General features: G+C 41.2%; 1 protein-coding gene across 1 annotated transcript; it reads right to left on the bottom strand.

Annotated features, from left to right (window-relative positions):
* Positions 1-1,018: 1,018 nt before the first annotated feature.
* Positions 1,019-17,092, bottom strand: LOC136708694 (ankyrin repeat domain-containing protein 34A). The gene is made up of 2 exons (XM_066683414.1): positions 16,818-17,092; positions 1,019-5,005 (listed from the first exon to the last, which is right to left on the bottom strand). The coding sequence occupies exon 2, from the start codon at positions 4,951-4,953 to the stop codon at positions 3,379-3,381; it is 1,575 nt and encodes a 524-aa protein (XP_066539511.1). The 5' UTR covers positions 4,954-5,005; positions 16,818-17,092; the 3' UTR covers positions 1,019-3,378.
* Between the last annotated feature and the right edge of the window lie 268 nt (positions 17,093-17,360).

Raw genomic sequence — 17,360 nt, 5'->3', positions numbered from 1 at the left:
TGTGCTATAATTTATAGCAAGAACATTTTTCATAAAATAAAGATTACTTTTTTGTATTTTTGTGGAAGCTAGGCAATGTGACAGAGGACATCTGGCTGCCGTTCACTTTTTATGTGACCTTTCCATTCACCCTTGAGTCATCAGTTTGATTCTGGTACCTTATAAACAATGCAGCTGTAGTGGCAGAATGTAACTATTGATGAACTGTTTAAGGTGGAACTGAACGTTAAAGTAAGAAGCTATTTTAATCTGAACATGAATCCAGTGTAACATGAGGACAGTCCTGTGTTTATTCTGTCGCATCATTGACATTTCAGATACTGCACAGTGTTTATTTTGCCCCACCAGGTTTTTCATGTCAGATTGTGTGTGGCTTGTGTTTTTATAGAGTGGAGCTGAAGTACAATATTAAAATTGCTTTCACATGCTGTTACATCAGTGGCCTGGACTGCTTACTGCAGCTGTGTTTGTATTTTAGCGTCAGTGTTCTCAAAATTTCAGGAATCAATCTGGAGGACAAATGTGCACAGGACAGTTTGTCAGATTAAGGACTTTTCTGTTATGTGCAACAGAAGAAAAATGATTTAAGAAGTTTATACAACGTTCACTGTCGTGTTTTATTAAAATGCTGCTCAGCCTAAATTCATTTATTCACCCAGTTTGCAAAGTGCACTAAGGTCAGTGTTGCTGTGCACATGCACGGAAACCCATGGCTTGTGTATGAAAGCTTGAGTCTCACACTTGTCTGACACTCTTGATGAGCAGAGCAGGGGGTCTACTGATCTGCTGCCTTTACAAACAGAGGACAGATAAAGCTCTCTGAAGCTGTGATAGAGAGTGTGTGATGGTGTGAGGTGATCCTTGTGGGATGAAAGCTCCCTCCATCTCTTCTTGTTGATTTTACTGATAATCTCTCTCCCTCAGCTCAGAGTTATCTCGCTGACATTTTACCTCAGAGTCTGTTGAGGTAGATGAAGGTAAATAATGGCATACAAGACAAATGTATTGGTTTAGTCATGCCTTTATTCAAAGCACCAAAAATGTCTCATGAATATGAGATTATTTCCCATCGTTTTGTGCAGAGTGCTACACGGACACCCCTACGGCTTACTGCTAACACAAAGTCTAATTTTTAGAGGTTAAGTATTCAGTTCAGTAATTTGTTTAACCAGTGTACCACACCAAACATACAAAAATTACAATAAATATTGAATCCATTAAACTAGATGTTGATTACTGTAACTGCTATCCTTTGATACACGCGAAGTAAGACACTTGAATGTGCAGTAACGCTATTCCTATTACCCACACAACACAGCAGCACGCCATGCCACTTGGCCATTTTGTACTGTGACTAAAACAACTGGAGACCCTCGTTTTCTGGGGGTCTGGTCAGACATACCTGAGCACAATTTAAAACAAGTTCACTGGGATTTTTTTTTTTTTTTGTACAGCAGGTTGTTGTGTTCTCTTTTCTAAAGATACTCAGAAACACATAAAACTCAGTGCAACTACTCACTGCTCTGTAGAGCATCAGGAAAGACTTACAGAAGTGGTACAGTACCACAGAAGAAGAAATGAATGAGATGCTGATAGTAATGAAGTAATGTTCAAACAAAAATACAAGTTGCGTCTTAGTACAATTGAAAGAGGTGGTTTCTGTGGCTTGATCAGATCAAATGGTCATTCACATATTTACCCAAGGGAGAACAGCTTTATTAATGAACATACCTTAAATTTAGTGTTCTTTTTTCTGTTTTAAACTTCATGGAAATATGTTCTCCTGGTCAAACTATCAAACTGACAGTGGAGGTCCTTTCCACCCCAGCAACTAAAAGTGAAAATATATCCTTTCTGATATGAAAGTTTGGAAAGAGAGAAGAGATGAAAAATGGAGTCCCATCACACAGGCGTATAAAAATATTACTCTGTTTTTTTCCCATGTTAAAGTACATATAGTTGTATTCACAGATATAAATGAACAAAGGCTAACGTAAAAGCACTTAAATAGAACTGTAATAAAACAGAAGCAAGACTATCAACCACATTTTAAGCTTTGTTAAACTATATCTTGTTTATTGTATATATGTTTTCTCTTTCCACACCGACAAACACTACACTGAAACTAATTTAATTTCAAATGAGTGTATTTCCTCTCTGCAAGGGTAAACTGAACTTTGCTCTTTCCATTCGGTGATTCAGTGATTCAGCACGCTATGATGTTCCCCAGAAGTGCAGATTGCTTTTCCGTGCTGCAAATATAATGATCACCCAACATTCACCACAATAATATGAAACCAGAGATCTTGCATCACATAATATTGCACACAAAATATTGAAACACAAATTGTTGTTTTGCTGCCTGTGAAAACTGTACATTATCTACATGTGCACGCTGCCTCTTCTTCACACAAGGCACAGCAGATGTGTCCTTCACATTCAAGTTCTCCATGCCTTCCCCTCAATTTGGTACAGTAAACATGAATGGGTTTCATGGAATTTTCTTTGGGATTCGAAGTTGAAAATTGCACTTCATTTTTTTTTAATTAACGCCATACATACAATGTCCAGTCTCTACGCTTACAATGTGCAGTAGTTTCAATCGGTGGATTTAGGTTTCATTTCCAGAGGCCACAGTTTTACTGTCAACAACTGAACTAAGCAGAAATGTTCAGCACCTGATCTTATCAAAGTGACTAGTCATTGGTTAAAACCATTTAAAAGAAACAGAAGTAAAAGGTGTATGAACATTCGTGTAGTTTTTAGGAAGAAAAACTCAATGGCGCCACTAATGGTGCATCAAGAATTAATTCTCACATTCCTTGTTAGTCTTGCTGTTGTAATACATCTAAAGGCCTAACTAATCTAAAGACCTAGCTAACACAAATCTTGCAAACATTGACCTTTCTAACAACTGTTTCTTATCGTTTCATGTGTATAGAAAGAGAAAATTGAAAAGGAATAATGCTTAAGCATAAAAAATGAGAAGCCTAAAATAATTTTAATTACGACATCGATCTAAAGGAACATCAGGGATGGATCTACTGCCACCCAAAGGAAAATGTCTTGCCACCCCTAATGCCACCCCAGTTTGTTTTTGGGTGTTTTTATTATTATTATTATTGTTATTATTATTTGAAATTAAAATATGCTTTTAGTAACATGCTAATTGGTAAAGCAGTGAATGCTATGAAAGCATGTAGCCATTGTTTAGCATATTGCTAAGTGTTGACAAATTACTTTCACTGAGTTTTAGCATTATCATTTGATCTAAATTGTTCTTGTAAGATTATTGTTTTCGTTTTGGAGTCTAAGTCTCGTGGTCTGATTTTGAGGTGATCTTCTCTGTGTTTATAAGCTTCAGAAACTCCATTAGCCTCAGTCTCCATTGACCTCCATAACTTTCTCCGCCAGGATCTCCTGAAAAGTGGAGAGCTGCTTCATCTGCTCCGTCTGCATGGAGTGCCTCCTCAACAGCTTCTTCTTCATCTTGAAGTCCAGTCCACGCTTTGGTGACGAGGGGGCTACAGGTAGCAGGATCTTGCTGCTGGAGTGAACAGGTGAGGTGGGCTTTCCATTGGCCCGGATGTCTGGTATGGGCCGCTGCGGGTTAACGTTGAGTGGAGGCAGGAACCCAGGCCTTGTATGTGAGATGTGGTCCAGAAGTAGCGTGCCTGAGCCTCTGCGCTCCAGGAGACCTGGAGGCCTCCTCCTCATGGTGATGGGAGAGACCGAGTTCGGGATACTCTCCAGAGACTCTCGGGAAGAGCTGGTGAGCAGAGACAGCGGCGAGGCATTGTACTTCCTGCGCTCCACAGACACACGACCGGAGTCAGGAGATCCAGGAATGGATTCTGGGCAAAGGTGAGTGTCTGATTCGTAGTGCTCCATACGGGTGAGTTTAGGGTGAGGCATCGTGCGGGTGCCCCCTTGTGGGTGGCTGGCATTTTCCTGTGACTCTGGCGCAGTGTTCCTGCGGTACAGCGACTGATGCTGCTGGACCTTATCAGCCCAGGAGGAGCCACAGAGTGCTGCGCAGTCTTCTGAGCAGGAGCGGTCAATCAGCTTTGGGGAGCAGGGGTCATGTGTCTCAATGCTGTGTCTGCGTGAGAGCGGGGGTCGGCCTGGGCCAGAGATCGACAGGCCATTCATTTCTGAGGAAACCCTCTCCTCCTCTGCAAGGTCCCCCTCGACTCGCTCCCCTCTCTCTGTGAGGACACTCGGAGCCACCAAGCCCCAAGGCTCTGAGTTGAGTCTTTTGAGAAGTTTACGTGGTGGTGGTCTCCTCTCGCCCGGTGGCCTGTTAGAGGGAAGTGGTAGGGCTGAGGTCAAAGTGAAGCTGAAGATGCCATCCTCCTCCTCTCCAGCGGGGGAGCTGGAAGTGCGGATCTCGACCTCTGATGGAGACATGCAGGCAGGTGAGATTTTGTCCACCACACCTGGAGAGGGGGGAGAATTCAGGTACTGCTTTGTCTTCTTGGTGCCTGAAGGGGAAGTGTCGGTGGTTATGATGATCACCTCTTTTCCTTTGGCTTTACAGGCATCTAGAAGAACCTGCAGGGTTTCTCGGTCACCTCTGTTAATGGCATGCATTAGAGCCGAAGAGCCAGAGTAGTCTTTAAGACTTGGGTCTGCTCCATTCTCCAGCAACAGTGACACTACGTCTTTGCCTGCTCGCTCTGCGCACGCATGCATCAAAGCAGTCCTGCCTGATTTATCAGGAATGTTTGGGTCGGCACCTTTTTCCAGCAGATACCGCACCATTTTCTGACGCGCCTGCGGATCCTCATACCCCGCCAGGCAAGCCGCCATGATGGGCGTCTCCCCTCGTTCGTTGCCTTCATTGATGTATGCTCCTCCTTCAAGCAGCAGGCGTGTGAGTCGAAGCTTGCCCTGGAACACGGCCTTTAGTAGGGCGTTCCCTTCCGTACGCAAGGCTCCTCCGTCACCCATGTTCCTTCTGCTTTCTCACTGCCGGCACATCTTCAGCTCAGTTTTGAACAACCTGTAGGGAGAATACAGAAACAAACGATATTATACAGAAGCCCTGTATTTTAGGACTTCTCTCTCAGTTGCTTGTGGCATGGCAGTGAAAGAGAGAATAATATGATTTTGAGTCCTCAGATAAAAAGCCTTATAAGCTCATTTTGGAAATAACAGCTTTGCAGTCTGCACCGTGTGTCAAAGGGGTATTTTTACCCCTGCTCTCATTCATCCAACTCCAGAGCTGTGCAATTCTCACAGTAAAAAATACAGTTTGAAGCAGGATGTGGGACTCTGTCCTCTATACACACACTTCTTTTACAATGACACATAAAGAGATTGCAATGTAGAGGTTCGTAGGCTACCTAGCCTAATTATTAGAAGGGAAAGCCTGCATTCCATTGTGAGGCTCACATCAGTGGCCCTCCCGGCATTTCAGGAGCTGTGAATTATTGAATAGTCTAATGCATGCTATCTATAAAAAGTGGTGATTCCATTGATCAAAAGAGAAAGGGCGATCATTCATGGTCAAAGGGCTACAAGAAATTTTTCTACAAGCCCACAATGGCAGACATTGGAACGGAATGTGATTACTTGTGTGTTTAGTATTGTCCTTAAAACAATGCTAAAGAAGCCATTGCATTTAGCTTCAGTGGCTGCCATTGCTGTGATTCCACTAATGAAATGAAAAAGGGTGATTATTCATGGCCAAACGGCTGCAAGACATTTCTCTTCTGTTTACCTCAGCCGTGGCACACATTGAAGCCAATTGTCATGACTTGTTTAGAAGCGTACAAGACCTTTAATATATCCTCTATATTTATTTTGATTTTTTAAGGGTTTTTGTGTAAAATGTGGTTCAGGAAATTAAGCGGTCACCATTTTTTATCTATTCTCCACCAAGATATCTAATAGATGTCCTAAATACTCTAATATACCTGACGAGGTACTATGGAGTGTGCATTGGGAGTTTGAAATGTGTTACGATCCTGAAGATGGTTTTGCACGACACATAAAAAAAAACATTTGATATGGCCAGAGATCCTTTACATGGTAAATATAATAGTATTTTTAGTATAATTTAGGTTTAAAGAATCTTGAACTCTTTGCCGGTAGATGGGTTGGGTTATGAACTTGAAGAAAGCTTTTATGTGCAGTTCTAGATTCTTTAGTCAAAAGCCATAATATCCCCTGCCACAAGATGGTAATAATATCAGTGCTGTGGATTCTATTTGAGGATAATAGGATACAAACCATCTTTTGAATCAATTGGAAACAATTTAACTTCTGCTCTAACCAAGACAAACGAGGTTGTATGAGATGACATATGACTATGAATATAAATATGTTACATTTTGTATTAGGGACAGATAACTTTGCAGTGCGACATTAAGATTTTACTGCAAAATCATACATACTAAATCATGCAGTTAAACAAAAGAAAATGCAGTCATTTCCCACCTGCAGGGTCTTTTGGGAGGCTACATTTCAGCAATGAGGTTATATGCTCTGCCCTCATTATCAATATCCCTTCTACTACGGCCACATTAATATGCAGCGTTAGCTGACAATGAACCAACAGCTGTCTGTGGCCGTGGGGTGAGTCAAAGCACTGATTATGATGATCAAAGCAATAAAAGCAGCATTCACAAATTGTGCTCAGCACTGAGGGTCTCCCATCAATCTTTGTTTGTGGAACAGAAAGCAGAGAGAGATGCTCATTGCACACACACAAGCTTGATGTGGTAATTAGGAAGGCATTACTACAACAGCACTGCAGGGTGGATGTGGGGGAGTGGGAGAGGGAGGGGATGCAGAGTGTGTTCCACGAGTGTGGATTTATTCCTAGTGTAGCTTTTCTTTCCTGATTTAAAATTCAGTGTCACCAAAGTCACACTGAAGATTTATACAGTAGATTTTTACAGAAAAGTCAATTAATGGGACAGTGCAAAGAGTGGGATAACAAAGAGGTATGTTAGGTATTTACCATTATATTATTTCATTGATAATCTAATAATTATAATACAATCTGATTAGGCTTTTCCAGTTTCTTCCCCAATTCTATGCATCACATTTCAGTTTAGGAAATTAATTTAGGTTTTCTGTTGTTTAAACAAACTGGTTTGTTATCTATTTTAACAAAATGGTTGGTTTTCTATTTTATTCTGAAACCAAAAGACAGCATTGGAGGTTTTGGGCGAATTGGACCACTTTATCACTAGTCATTAAAACATTTAACTGATATTTGTCATCTTTTGAGATTAATATGAATTATGAAACTGTTTTCCGGAACATTCATAACAGCATTTTTATAATAAATTTCCAAAATTGCATTTGGAATATAACATGAACTGAATCTGTAACATATTTACTCCTGTAAAATGGATAAAGACTTTCTAAAGAAACAAGAGTATATATGTAGCACAGCATACCAGCTCTCAGCAACACTGGGGCATGTTGAGCTCAGCTTGTCTTCCTTTGCCAACTCTGTGAGAGTCGCCAACATTCAACATTCTGCATGATTCCCCTGCGCAGGCGTCCAGGTCCATTTCAGCCTTCATTGTATTAGTGATGGCCAAGGCAACTTAGCTGCAGTCACATTTTCGCTCTGCAGCCAAGATATTGCCCCCATTGTCTGGTGTAATGGCCAGTGTCCTTTAGGTCGAGATGCCTGTACCATGGCTTTGAACACTGGCTTCCCAGCAGGACAAAATGGCGCCATTTTTTCAACCAAAGACAACCGTAAAAGTGCTGGCCACTTGTGTTGCATTGATATTTTTTGCTTTTACAAAGGTTTCAGAGTCTCCCTGCCCACTGGCATTATATCGTTTATGTCTAGGTATTGTGTATATATATATTCAACTGAACATTATCTGTAGGTATCAGAACTAAATAAACACAAAAGACAAACCCAATATGTTTAATGGACTGTCCCTCCACTGCTCCTGTGAAGAAAGAGCCACTGAAAAGTTCTGTGTTTTCAGAAGCGATTAGACATAAGAAGGAAGAGTCAATAATGATTTTATGATAAAAGTAAAAAATAAAAGTTCCTATAGACTTTATATATATGTACACATATACAGCATATACCCAGATTGCAATAAAAGTTTGGCCCAAATGTGGGCCACAGCTGCAGTTCTCTTGTAGCCCACATTTCACCTTGATTAATGGCATTAACTCAGGGTGAGTCTAGCAGAACTCCAGTCATTCACAGGTCCACCTAATTAGGCCAATTATCAGGCGTGTTGTGGAAAAGTCTGTGCCAAATCGGCCACTGGCCCACGCCTGACCTTCTGACATTTTGCCCAAGTTTAAACCCACAATTTGCCAACCCACAATTTCCTGCGCCGTGCAAAAGTGCTTAAATGTGTCTGCTGTTGAAATATATGTTCTGTAACTCAGCCAAGCAAAAACAAAGAATAAAATCAGTGTATAACTCTATAATTTCAAATAATAAATAGTAATATGCATTGAAAATCATATGCTTTTATAGAAGCATGAAGGACTGCATTCCCCTATTCTGTTCATATTCCTCAGTGGTTTGCTCCATTGCCTACCTTCACGAGAGTTGCCAGGTCCAAGTATTTCAAGCCATATTGGGGGTTTTTTTTGTGTGTGTGAAGGCCTGTTTCTAAAATTATTTAGGTTTTCTCACTGATCAATATACCTGTTTAATACAGAGAAGCTGCCAGTTTTTCCTGCTCTTTATTTTCATGATGATTTTCCATTGAGGATCACAAGTCTATGCCCATGTATAGTGTGCCGTCTACATGTGTTACTCAAGTTGTTAAGCTTTGTAGCACTTTAAGTCTGTGTTTACTTTCATACAGTTACTCTCACAATTTTAGATTCAGTTCCACCTACAGCAGAAATAAGACACTGTCCACCTATGGGGCAGGAATAGGGTAATATCCACATACTGGTTCATGCTTTTCAAAGTTTGGATGTCTGTTTGTTGTCTAAAATCCTAGCATACTGAACTGAGACACTTTTTTTTTTACCCATTTACAGACACTGGGATTTTGTAAAAACATTAGTCCTGTTTTAATAACACAAACAGAAATTAGTTTTGGACTAAAATGGTGAATGCCACATTTAATTGCCTCAAATCTGTAGTTCACTCTTTAATTTTAACTTTCAAAGAAATTTCTCACGTTGGACCATTCCGTCTAGATTCCATATTAGTTTCATCAAACAGAAAAAAATGGAAGGATAAATTTGGACTGGAGGACACTATTTGATGATCCTGGCTCTATGGTAACAGGTGTTCCTTTGCTTCAATCTCTGCTGTGCTGTCAGGGCCTGAACATGGCAGCCATTGTTAGGGACTGTGAAGAGAAGAGCTTTGGCAGAGGATGGAGCGAGTGTGAGCGTGTGTTTGTGTACCCGCTCTGACATTTCTTCTGTCTCACACCCACACACCCACAGAGTGGATCCAGACTCGGCAGACCCTATCTCCGGCTGAAACCCGAGACCTGTGCTGCACTAACCTGAGCTTCCTTGTTACTCATTCCCTGTGATTTCTCACCATGCTCAACCCCAAGCAAGCTGGAGGTGCACTTGTATGCATACTGATATGGTGCAGAGAGAAAGAGAAAGAGAGACAGAGAGGGGGAAATAAAGACAAAGATGTGGAAGAAGAACCGTGTGCATCTTAGCAGCAAACACAAAGCGGAGAGAACCTTCCTCCTGAGAATCTAAGGTTAGAGAAAGTCTAACTCCGGTTGCAGACCCCAGCTCTGTGGATGAGTCATCTCCAGAAAGAGCTTGGATCAGGATTGTGGAACAAGGGCCCTGCTGAGAACATTTAGGAGCTGTCCACACTGAAGCAATTCCGTTTCGTCTAGCAATCTTGATTACCTCTATTTAGACCTGCTCTCATCTTTTACTTGCTGTGATTGTGAGTGCGCTCTCTCTCTCTCTCTCTCTCTCTCTCTCTCTCTCTCTCTCTCTCTCTCTCTCTCTCTCTCACTCACTCACTTTCTCTTTCAGTGAGCTTGTTTAAATGATGACAGAAAGCTTGCTGGGCTCTCAGCTGTAATAACTCTGTTCAGTGGACCCGCTGATCCTCCATTCTGCTAAAACACTCTCTGGTAAACAGCTGTAGCACAAGGTTATATTGGATAAAGACGGAGGTGTCCATGTTACAGCTCTCATATTTGTCCGGGTGAGCTTGTTGGAGTAGAATAAATTGGCCCAATTGCCCCAGTCAGGAGAGAAGACACTGTGCACTCTCTGTCTGTTTCCCTCTCCACTCTCCCTCTTTCTCTCTTGCATCCAGAGCTTCAGGCTCATTCTGTGCACACGTGTGCATTACGGTTCAGCAGGAGAGAGGGAGCTGTTAGACATTGGACAAAATCAGACTGACCTAGGCATCTCTGACCAGTGTGAGTGAAGATCGCCAGTGTAGGAGGGTCTTACAGAGACAGGGACTTAACTCAGCAACTCACACTCAAGATTAATAACTCACAACATAGATTATCAAATAGATTCTGATATTTACCTGTGAGATTTGTTTTTATTATTATTGCTTTCGCTTTTTCTGCAAAGCTACTATCCTGCAGCTTGTAGTGGAATAAAGACGGATACAGTTTCAGTAATAATCTTCATTATAAATAACAACATTTACCCCAATGAACTACATCCAGTTCAGTTTTGCATTTACATGAAAGAGGCAATTAAATTGGAAAAGTGTCTAGCATGTACTTTACAGAAGAATGTATAGACTTAATACAATAGCTAATAAAGCTCTAAAAGTCTCTTCTCATGTGGAGGCAAGGTGGGGCTATAGGTAAGGTTGCTAACACAGCTCCAGGATTTTGGGGTCCTGGTCCTACCCTCACCTTGCGTCACTGTCGAGAGTCCTCCACATGCTCCAGTTTCTTCCCACAATCCAAAAACACAGGATGGTGATGTGTAATTTTCCAAAAATTGTCTTCACATATGAGTGTGTGAATGAATGCATGAGCATGTGATGAACTGTAATGGACTGGCGACCCCATCCAGGCTGCATTCCTGACAGGTGCTCAGTAATTCTGGGTAGATTCTGAGCTCACAGTGACCCTGAACAGGATAAAGTGGATGCAGATGATGGGTGGATTTCTGCCGGGGATTAACTGATGTTTTGCAAAATTACTGGTCACCATTTTTTTAGTTGATTTGTTTCAAGTTGGTTTGCCTCTTTGCTTTAAACACAGTTTTTACTATGTGTCATGCTTGATTTCTGACCTTAGTTGTTTCACTAATAATAGGCTTGGTATTTAAAGCTGTGCCCGATCTGATTGTTTTTTATTATGGGCATAATTTAGTATAATTCATTCATTCATTATCTGTAACCGCTTATCCAGTTCAGGGTCGCAGTGGGTCAAGAGTCTACCTGGAATCATTGGGCGCAAGGCAGGAATACACCCTGGAGGGGGCGCCAGTCCTTCACAGGGCAACACACACACTCGCCAATCCACCTACCAACGTGTATTTTCAGACCGTGGGAGGAAACCGGAGCACCAGGAGGAAACCCACGCAGACACGGGGAGAACACATCAAACTCCTCAAAGACAGTCACCCGGAGCGGGACTCGAACCCGCAACCTCCAGGTCCCTCCAGGTGTGACTGCAACACTACCTGCTGCACCACCATGCAAGCAATTTACCTGCTAAAGACCTGAAACTTGCATTCTTAAAAATAAAGGTGCTACAAAACATAATGATGCCATAGAAGAACCACTTTTGCTATTGTGTCTTAATGGGTAAAGAACCTTATGATCAATTGATGGATTTTTAAACCTTTATAGTTCTTCACACATCTCTTAAACAACTTGGTTCCTTACGAAAGCAAAAGTGGTTCTTCTGTGGAATGATTTAACAACCCTTTGTAGCACCTTTATTATTAAGAATGTGAGCGTTTTGGACCCCAGTGATTTGCAACTTATGAAATCTCTGCCATTTCATTTTAAATACTCAGTAAAAAGCTCTGGGGGATGTAAATCACAAGCTGAACGTTCTGGCTGGGATGGGACATACAAGTCTCTCTGGTCTCCCGACAGTGAAGGACTGGAATGAATTTGAAGTCCTCATCCTCACACCTCTGAAGCCCAGCCCTCCATTTCCCTCAACACTTTACTGCCTGACATTCCTTTCCAATCTCTCACTTCCCCAGTACAGCACCTTATGAAACAGGGAGAAGATGAGTGTGGGACTGATTGTGGCTCTCGGTGCAGTAGTGGTTGAGGGTTGGGGGCTGATCAGGGAGTTTGAATGTGTGGGTGGACGCATTGTTAGAAATTAACAAAGAGCTCAGAGGCTGTCTCCTGCCCGCTGTTTGGCTCATTAGATCTCGCTGCTTCATGCATATGCATTGCTCTTCAAAGGCGCCACGCTCTTGCCTGTGAGCACAGTGTCCACTGGTACAAATCCTCTATACAGTCCCACTGCAGAAGCGTCTCTGTTTTCTGCAGGGTCCAGGTTACATGAAATGAGACTGGTTTTGATAAAATCAAGTACGTCTTGTGCTTTCTGCCCCTTTGGCCCAGTCATATCTGTTGAGTCTTTTCATCAGCCATGATGCTGCTTAATGAGGAAGCACAGATGCTGGTAGAGATGGAGTGCACTATTCTTCAGCCTAGAGACATGCAGGTATGAAGAGGGCTCTGACATACTAATTGCACTCTGCTCATTCTCCTACAAAAAAAAATCTGAAATATTTATAGCACTGTCCAAATGTCAGAGACAGCACATCCTTTATGTCCAAGTTTAGCATTTGTAGCAGATATTCCTAAAAAGATTAGGCAATAGATATGAGATAATCCACTTGCACAAAATATGGGAAAGTCAAAGGAATTCCAACAATTGAAGAAATAGAACTTTTTACGACTGCAGGACTGGCTACAGCAGCAAAACTGTCACCATCAGATAAAGAGTAAAAGCTTTGGTTTTTGAGATCTACTCTTGATTCAGATCCAAAATCAATTACAGGTGTTTCTGCATGTGTTTGTGTGTGTGTGTATGTGTGTGTTTACATTTTAAGGAATTGGGGTACTGTGGATTGGCTGTTCAACCGTTTCCCTGGGTGTGAGTGTGTGTGTCCCTCCAGGGTATGTTACCGCGACCCTGAATTGTATAAGTATTTAAAGGATACTGTATAGAGACTGGATTATATTGATCACATAAATATAGCCTGGAGTTTTTGTGAAGCATATTGCAAGTATTTTCATAGATATAATATTAAAGTGTAATTTATCTTTGCTAACCTGGGCATATGCTTCCTGTTAACCACAGCTTTAATTTCACAGTTGAAATCTGTTTTAATTTGTGCAATGACTTTACTGTTGATGAGCCTGAATAGGAGTGGAATGGCAGTTCCGATGAGCAGAGTGCTGATTTTTGTATTTTATTTATTTATTTATTTATTTATTTATTTATACATACTTCTAGTGGAGTGGAGGGTTACCTTTATCAATAGCCTACATTTATCAAAAAAAAAAAAAAAATAGAATATCAGGATCTCAAAATCTAAAACCATGTTTATATTAAATGAACAAATATCCGAAAGTCCAAATATTCAGGGCCAGCCCTTATATGTATGCAGCACAATGCTTGTTAATGAATATGCATGCCACTGTTAAGTTTTGTATAAGAATACAGAGGTAAGGAGACACCAGGCTCATCCATTCTCCCTCCGTGAGAAAACAATTACTGACACAGATTCGTCAAGATGCCATATCTCTACCAGAAAATAAAAATAATATTTGCTAATTCGACCAACTCCTGAGCCCAGACATTAACACCTTAATAGAAAATGTTTGACATGAATGTGATTCTGTTGAAAAATATCACTGCAGATTTCTTTGAAAAACTGAAAGTGAACATAAAATACTGACATTTTATATTATATTCAGTCTTTGATGGATACATTTTTGATGAAATATTAATGTAACTCTTTAATTAACTGTATATGTAAAACTATACTATTTAACACAGAAACACCCTTTAATCTCCAGAAAATGTGTGTGATTCTGAAACTCACTATGAACTAGACTACAACTTTGCATTCCAGTAAATATAGATTATTTCTACTCTTTCTGTGACAAGAGATGGGGTTTATTTTGACTGTATGTGTGTATACAGTAGAGTCAATAAATGTCCCATCAGCTAGGCGTGTGCAAGACAAACGGTGATGTGTATCAGATGTTAAATGGGAAGTTAGTGTGGGAGGTGGAAAACCATAAATCAATTTCAGTTTCAGGTACAGAAGTGCGAAGAAACAAGAAAACCAGTGAGATAGGTGCTGAAATGCCATTTGACTCTTTTTATAACACTCATGTAAATACTTTGAAAAGTAAAAAGGACTTGATTGTCATCACTGTTCTAAATGTTCTAAAAAAAAGCTCAAATCTTAACAGGAAAGTTAATGCAATGCTGCTTTATAGCATGATGGGTTTAAGTCCCATCAGGGTGGAGTTTTCATGTTCAGTGTCTGCATGGGCTTCTCCCACAGTCCCAGAACTTGGAGGTTAGGTGAATTGGCTACTCGTCCTGGGGTGAGTGATGAGTATGTGGGAGTGAATGTTTCTATGACCAGATATGGGTTGGCGCTCTGTCCTGGTCAAACCCCCTAGTGCCTGATGCAGTCCTTCAGGTGGACGGTCGTTCCTGGTTGAGAGGACATTGTGTGCATTTGGCTGCCGCTTTTCACCAGTGTGTGTTTGTGTGTGTGTGTGTGTGTGTGTGTGTGTGTGTGTGTGTGGATTGTATAGTGTTGATTAAGTGTTGAACGAAAAGAGGTTCTGTGCAGTGTTGATTGTAAAGTGTCCTTGGGTAAGTAAGATGCTATATAAGTGTAACAATAAAACATTGCTTGGAGCATTCCAGTTGTCCAATCATCATTCTCTAAAGGTATAGATACATATCAGTCATATTGCATTGATTTAAAAGCTGATTTGGAATTGAATGGAAGTGATGTATGTCCATATGATTAATTTATGAAAAGGTCAGTGCTGACATTCTCAGCATATGTAGAATGTCTAATAAATTGGCTTATTTTATGTATTAGGAAACATGAATATGTAATCCTCAGAAAGCTTGTTAAATGTAAAAACAAGGAAACCAAATTTTACTCAACAGATTTGAGCACTTTTTTTATGCATTTGTTGTGTCAGACTAAAGCAGCTGGAACATCACACTCAAAACTGTTAGAACCATGCAACTAAAATACAAACCTTGCCAAGACATCATGTTAAAGAAACAGGGACATGGAGACATATTCTCTCTCTCTCTCTCTCTCTTTCTCTCTCTCTCTCTCTCTCTCTCTCTCTCTCTCTCTCTCTCTCTCTCTCTCTTCTCTCCCTCTCTCCCTCTCTCTCTCTCTCTCTCTCTTACATTTTCGGGTTACATCACAGACAAAAATAGCAATGGTTCCAAATGATTCAGAACGCATTTGGATTGGTTTTGTCATGTTTGTTTGTTTTATTGATTGTTTTGTAATATCCAAAATGGACACACTGTATAAGCATGTACGAGCTTTTTAATTTTAGCATTTGTAGAGCATTTTTCAGATTTAAAAGAAAAGAAATCCATAGTCACTATTTGTCACATTTGCTTTTCTCAAAGGAGGAGAGTGGGAAGCAGTAGCCGTTGAGCACTGCTGTCCATGGTGCTGAATAAGAGCAGCTTTGAAGAAGGCTTTATGATAAATCTGCGCCTTAACCAGCAGCTGAACATATCTTTGGCTCCGGAGCTATTTATAGTTCTAACATGTCAAATTTAGTTTCAATTTCCTACGTCAGTCCGTTTTGTGACGTGAGTTTGTTTCTTCATTAATAAAGAAACAGAATGATGTTTGTCATAATGAGATCCAAATTCAGGAGCAGCAAGCTTTAACCGGAACATAAATATTTTTATTTTATAATTTCTGCAGCATATTTCATGTTTTTAATACTATCATAGCAATGGGGGTTTAATAGGTTTTTTAGGATTTCACATTTTTGGACAGCAATCTTATGTAACATCAGCAAACATTCCATCACACTAAACATCCAGATCTCAGTAAAGGGCTGTGGTTGCCACTGTTAGTGAATTTCCTTCTCCTCCGCACTGTTTCCAGGCGCAGTCTAAAGCTCTCTCACCATAGCAGTAAATATATGCAGTCTAAATATAGGACACCTGCGCATCCAGTCCAGCAATCCTGCGTTGGAGGCAAGGAAGAAGACTGGCTAAAATACAGCTCACATGTCCCTTTTAACTCCTAACCCAAGCTCTCAGCCAAGACATATGAAGGAAAAGATCTTAATCAGTTGGGTAACTGATCGAAATCTGAGCTCTCCAAAGAAATTCTTTAGCCAATGACTGTGCATCTGGTGGCTGTACTGCAATTCTTGTGAGATCTTTGATTTTATTCCAGCGTTTAATACAGAGAGAAGGGGCTTAAATATATCATATGTTCTTTTCTTAACTCCTTATGTGAGCAAGCTCACAGCTGAGACATGTGGGGAGGTATAAATGTGGAGTGCACTAGATGAGACAATTGAATGAAATTCACACACAAAAACATACACATAAAACAAAACAAAACATGTAAAGACCTCAGAAGAATATGTGCAGTCACAGACTGAGCAGCTGGTGACTTGTGCTCACTCTAAAAGTGCACTGAACTCATCAATAAACTATACGTTATAAATCTACAGCACAAGCTCCATTCCCGGTGTAATCCTCTTATGTAAGTGCAGCATGAAGCAGGTTTCTTGGAAAACGTCCCTAAGCCTGCGCACGAGTCAAAACATGCAGCGAGAAATCATTTACCATCCTTACAGTGAGGAACAGTCACTTTGTGGTCAGTCTTACCGTGGCTGCGCTGTGTTCTCCCTTTATATTAATCCCATTGGCACGCTGCGTTATGCTCCGAAGATCCAGAGGCTGAGTGTAATGTGCTGCTCCGCGCTAAACCTGCTCCCCTACGCTTCCCTTCCCTTCCCCCTGCATCACAGCTCTCCACGCGCTCCTTCCGCGCTGTGGGGGCGGCCGGTGGGCAGACACTGGACAGTGGGAGTGTGCTGGACGGACAGAGGCAAAAGGCTGGCCACCAGACCGCTGCTACTGCTGATCACTGACACAGCCCACGCGGAGGGGGCCACGCGCTCATCTCATTCCTCACCGTCTCCACTGTGTCTCAGAGCTTCCGCGCACTTCCACATGCAGCATCCTCCAGAGCTGCAGATGCGTCTCTGCATCTCTATCTCTCTCTCTCTCTCTCTCTCTCTCTCTCTCTCATTCTCCCTCTTTCTGTCTTCTTTGGACCTCTTAAAATGCAGTGGCATATCACATAAATCTAAAAGAAGACAATGCATGTGCTCTCAATCTGTATTTCAGGGTTCATTGGGTATCAAC

This window comes from Hoplias malabaricus, chromosome 10, assembly GCF_029633855.1.
Source record: "Hoplias malabaricus isolate fHopMal1 chromosome 10, fHopMal1.hap1, whole genome shotgun sequence".
Lineage (NCBI taxonomy): Eukaryota > Metazoa > Chordata > Actinopteri > Characiformes > Erythrinidae > Hoplias > Hoplias malabaricus.
Note: the sequence above shows the minus strand (reverse complement) of the source record. Positions and strands in the feature narration are given on the sequence as shown.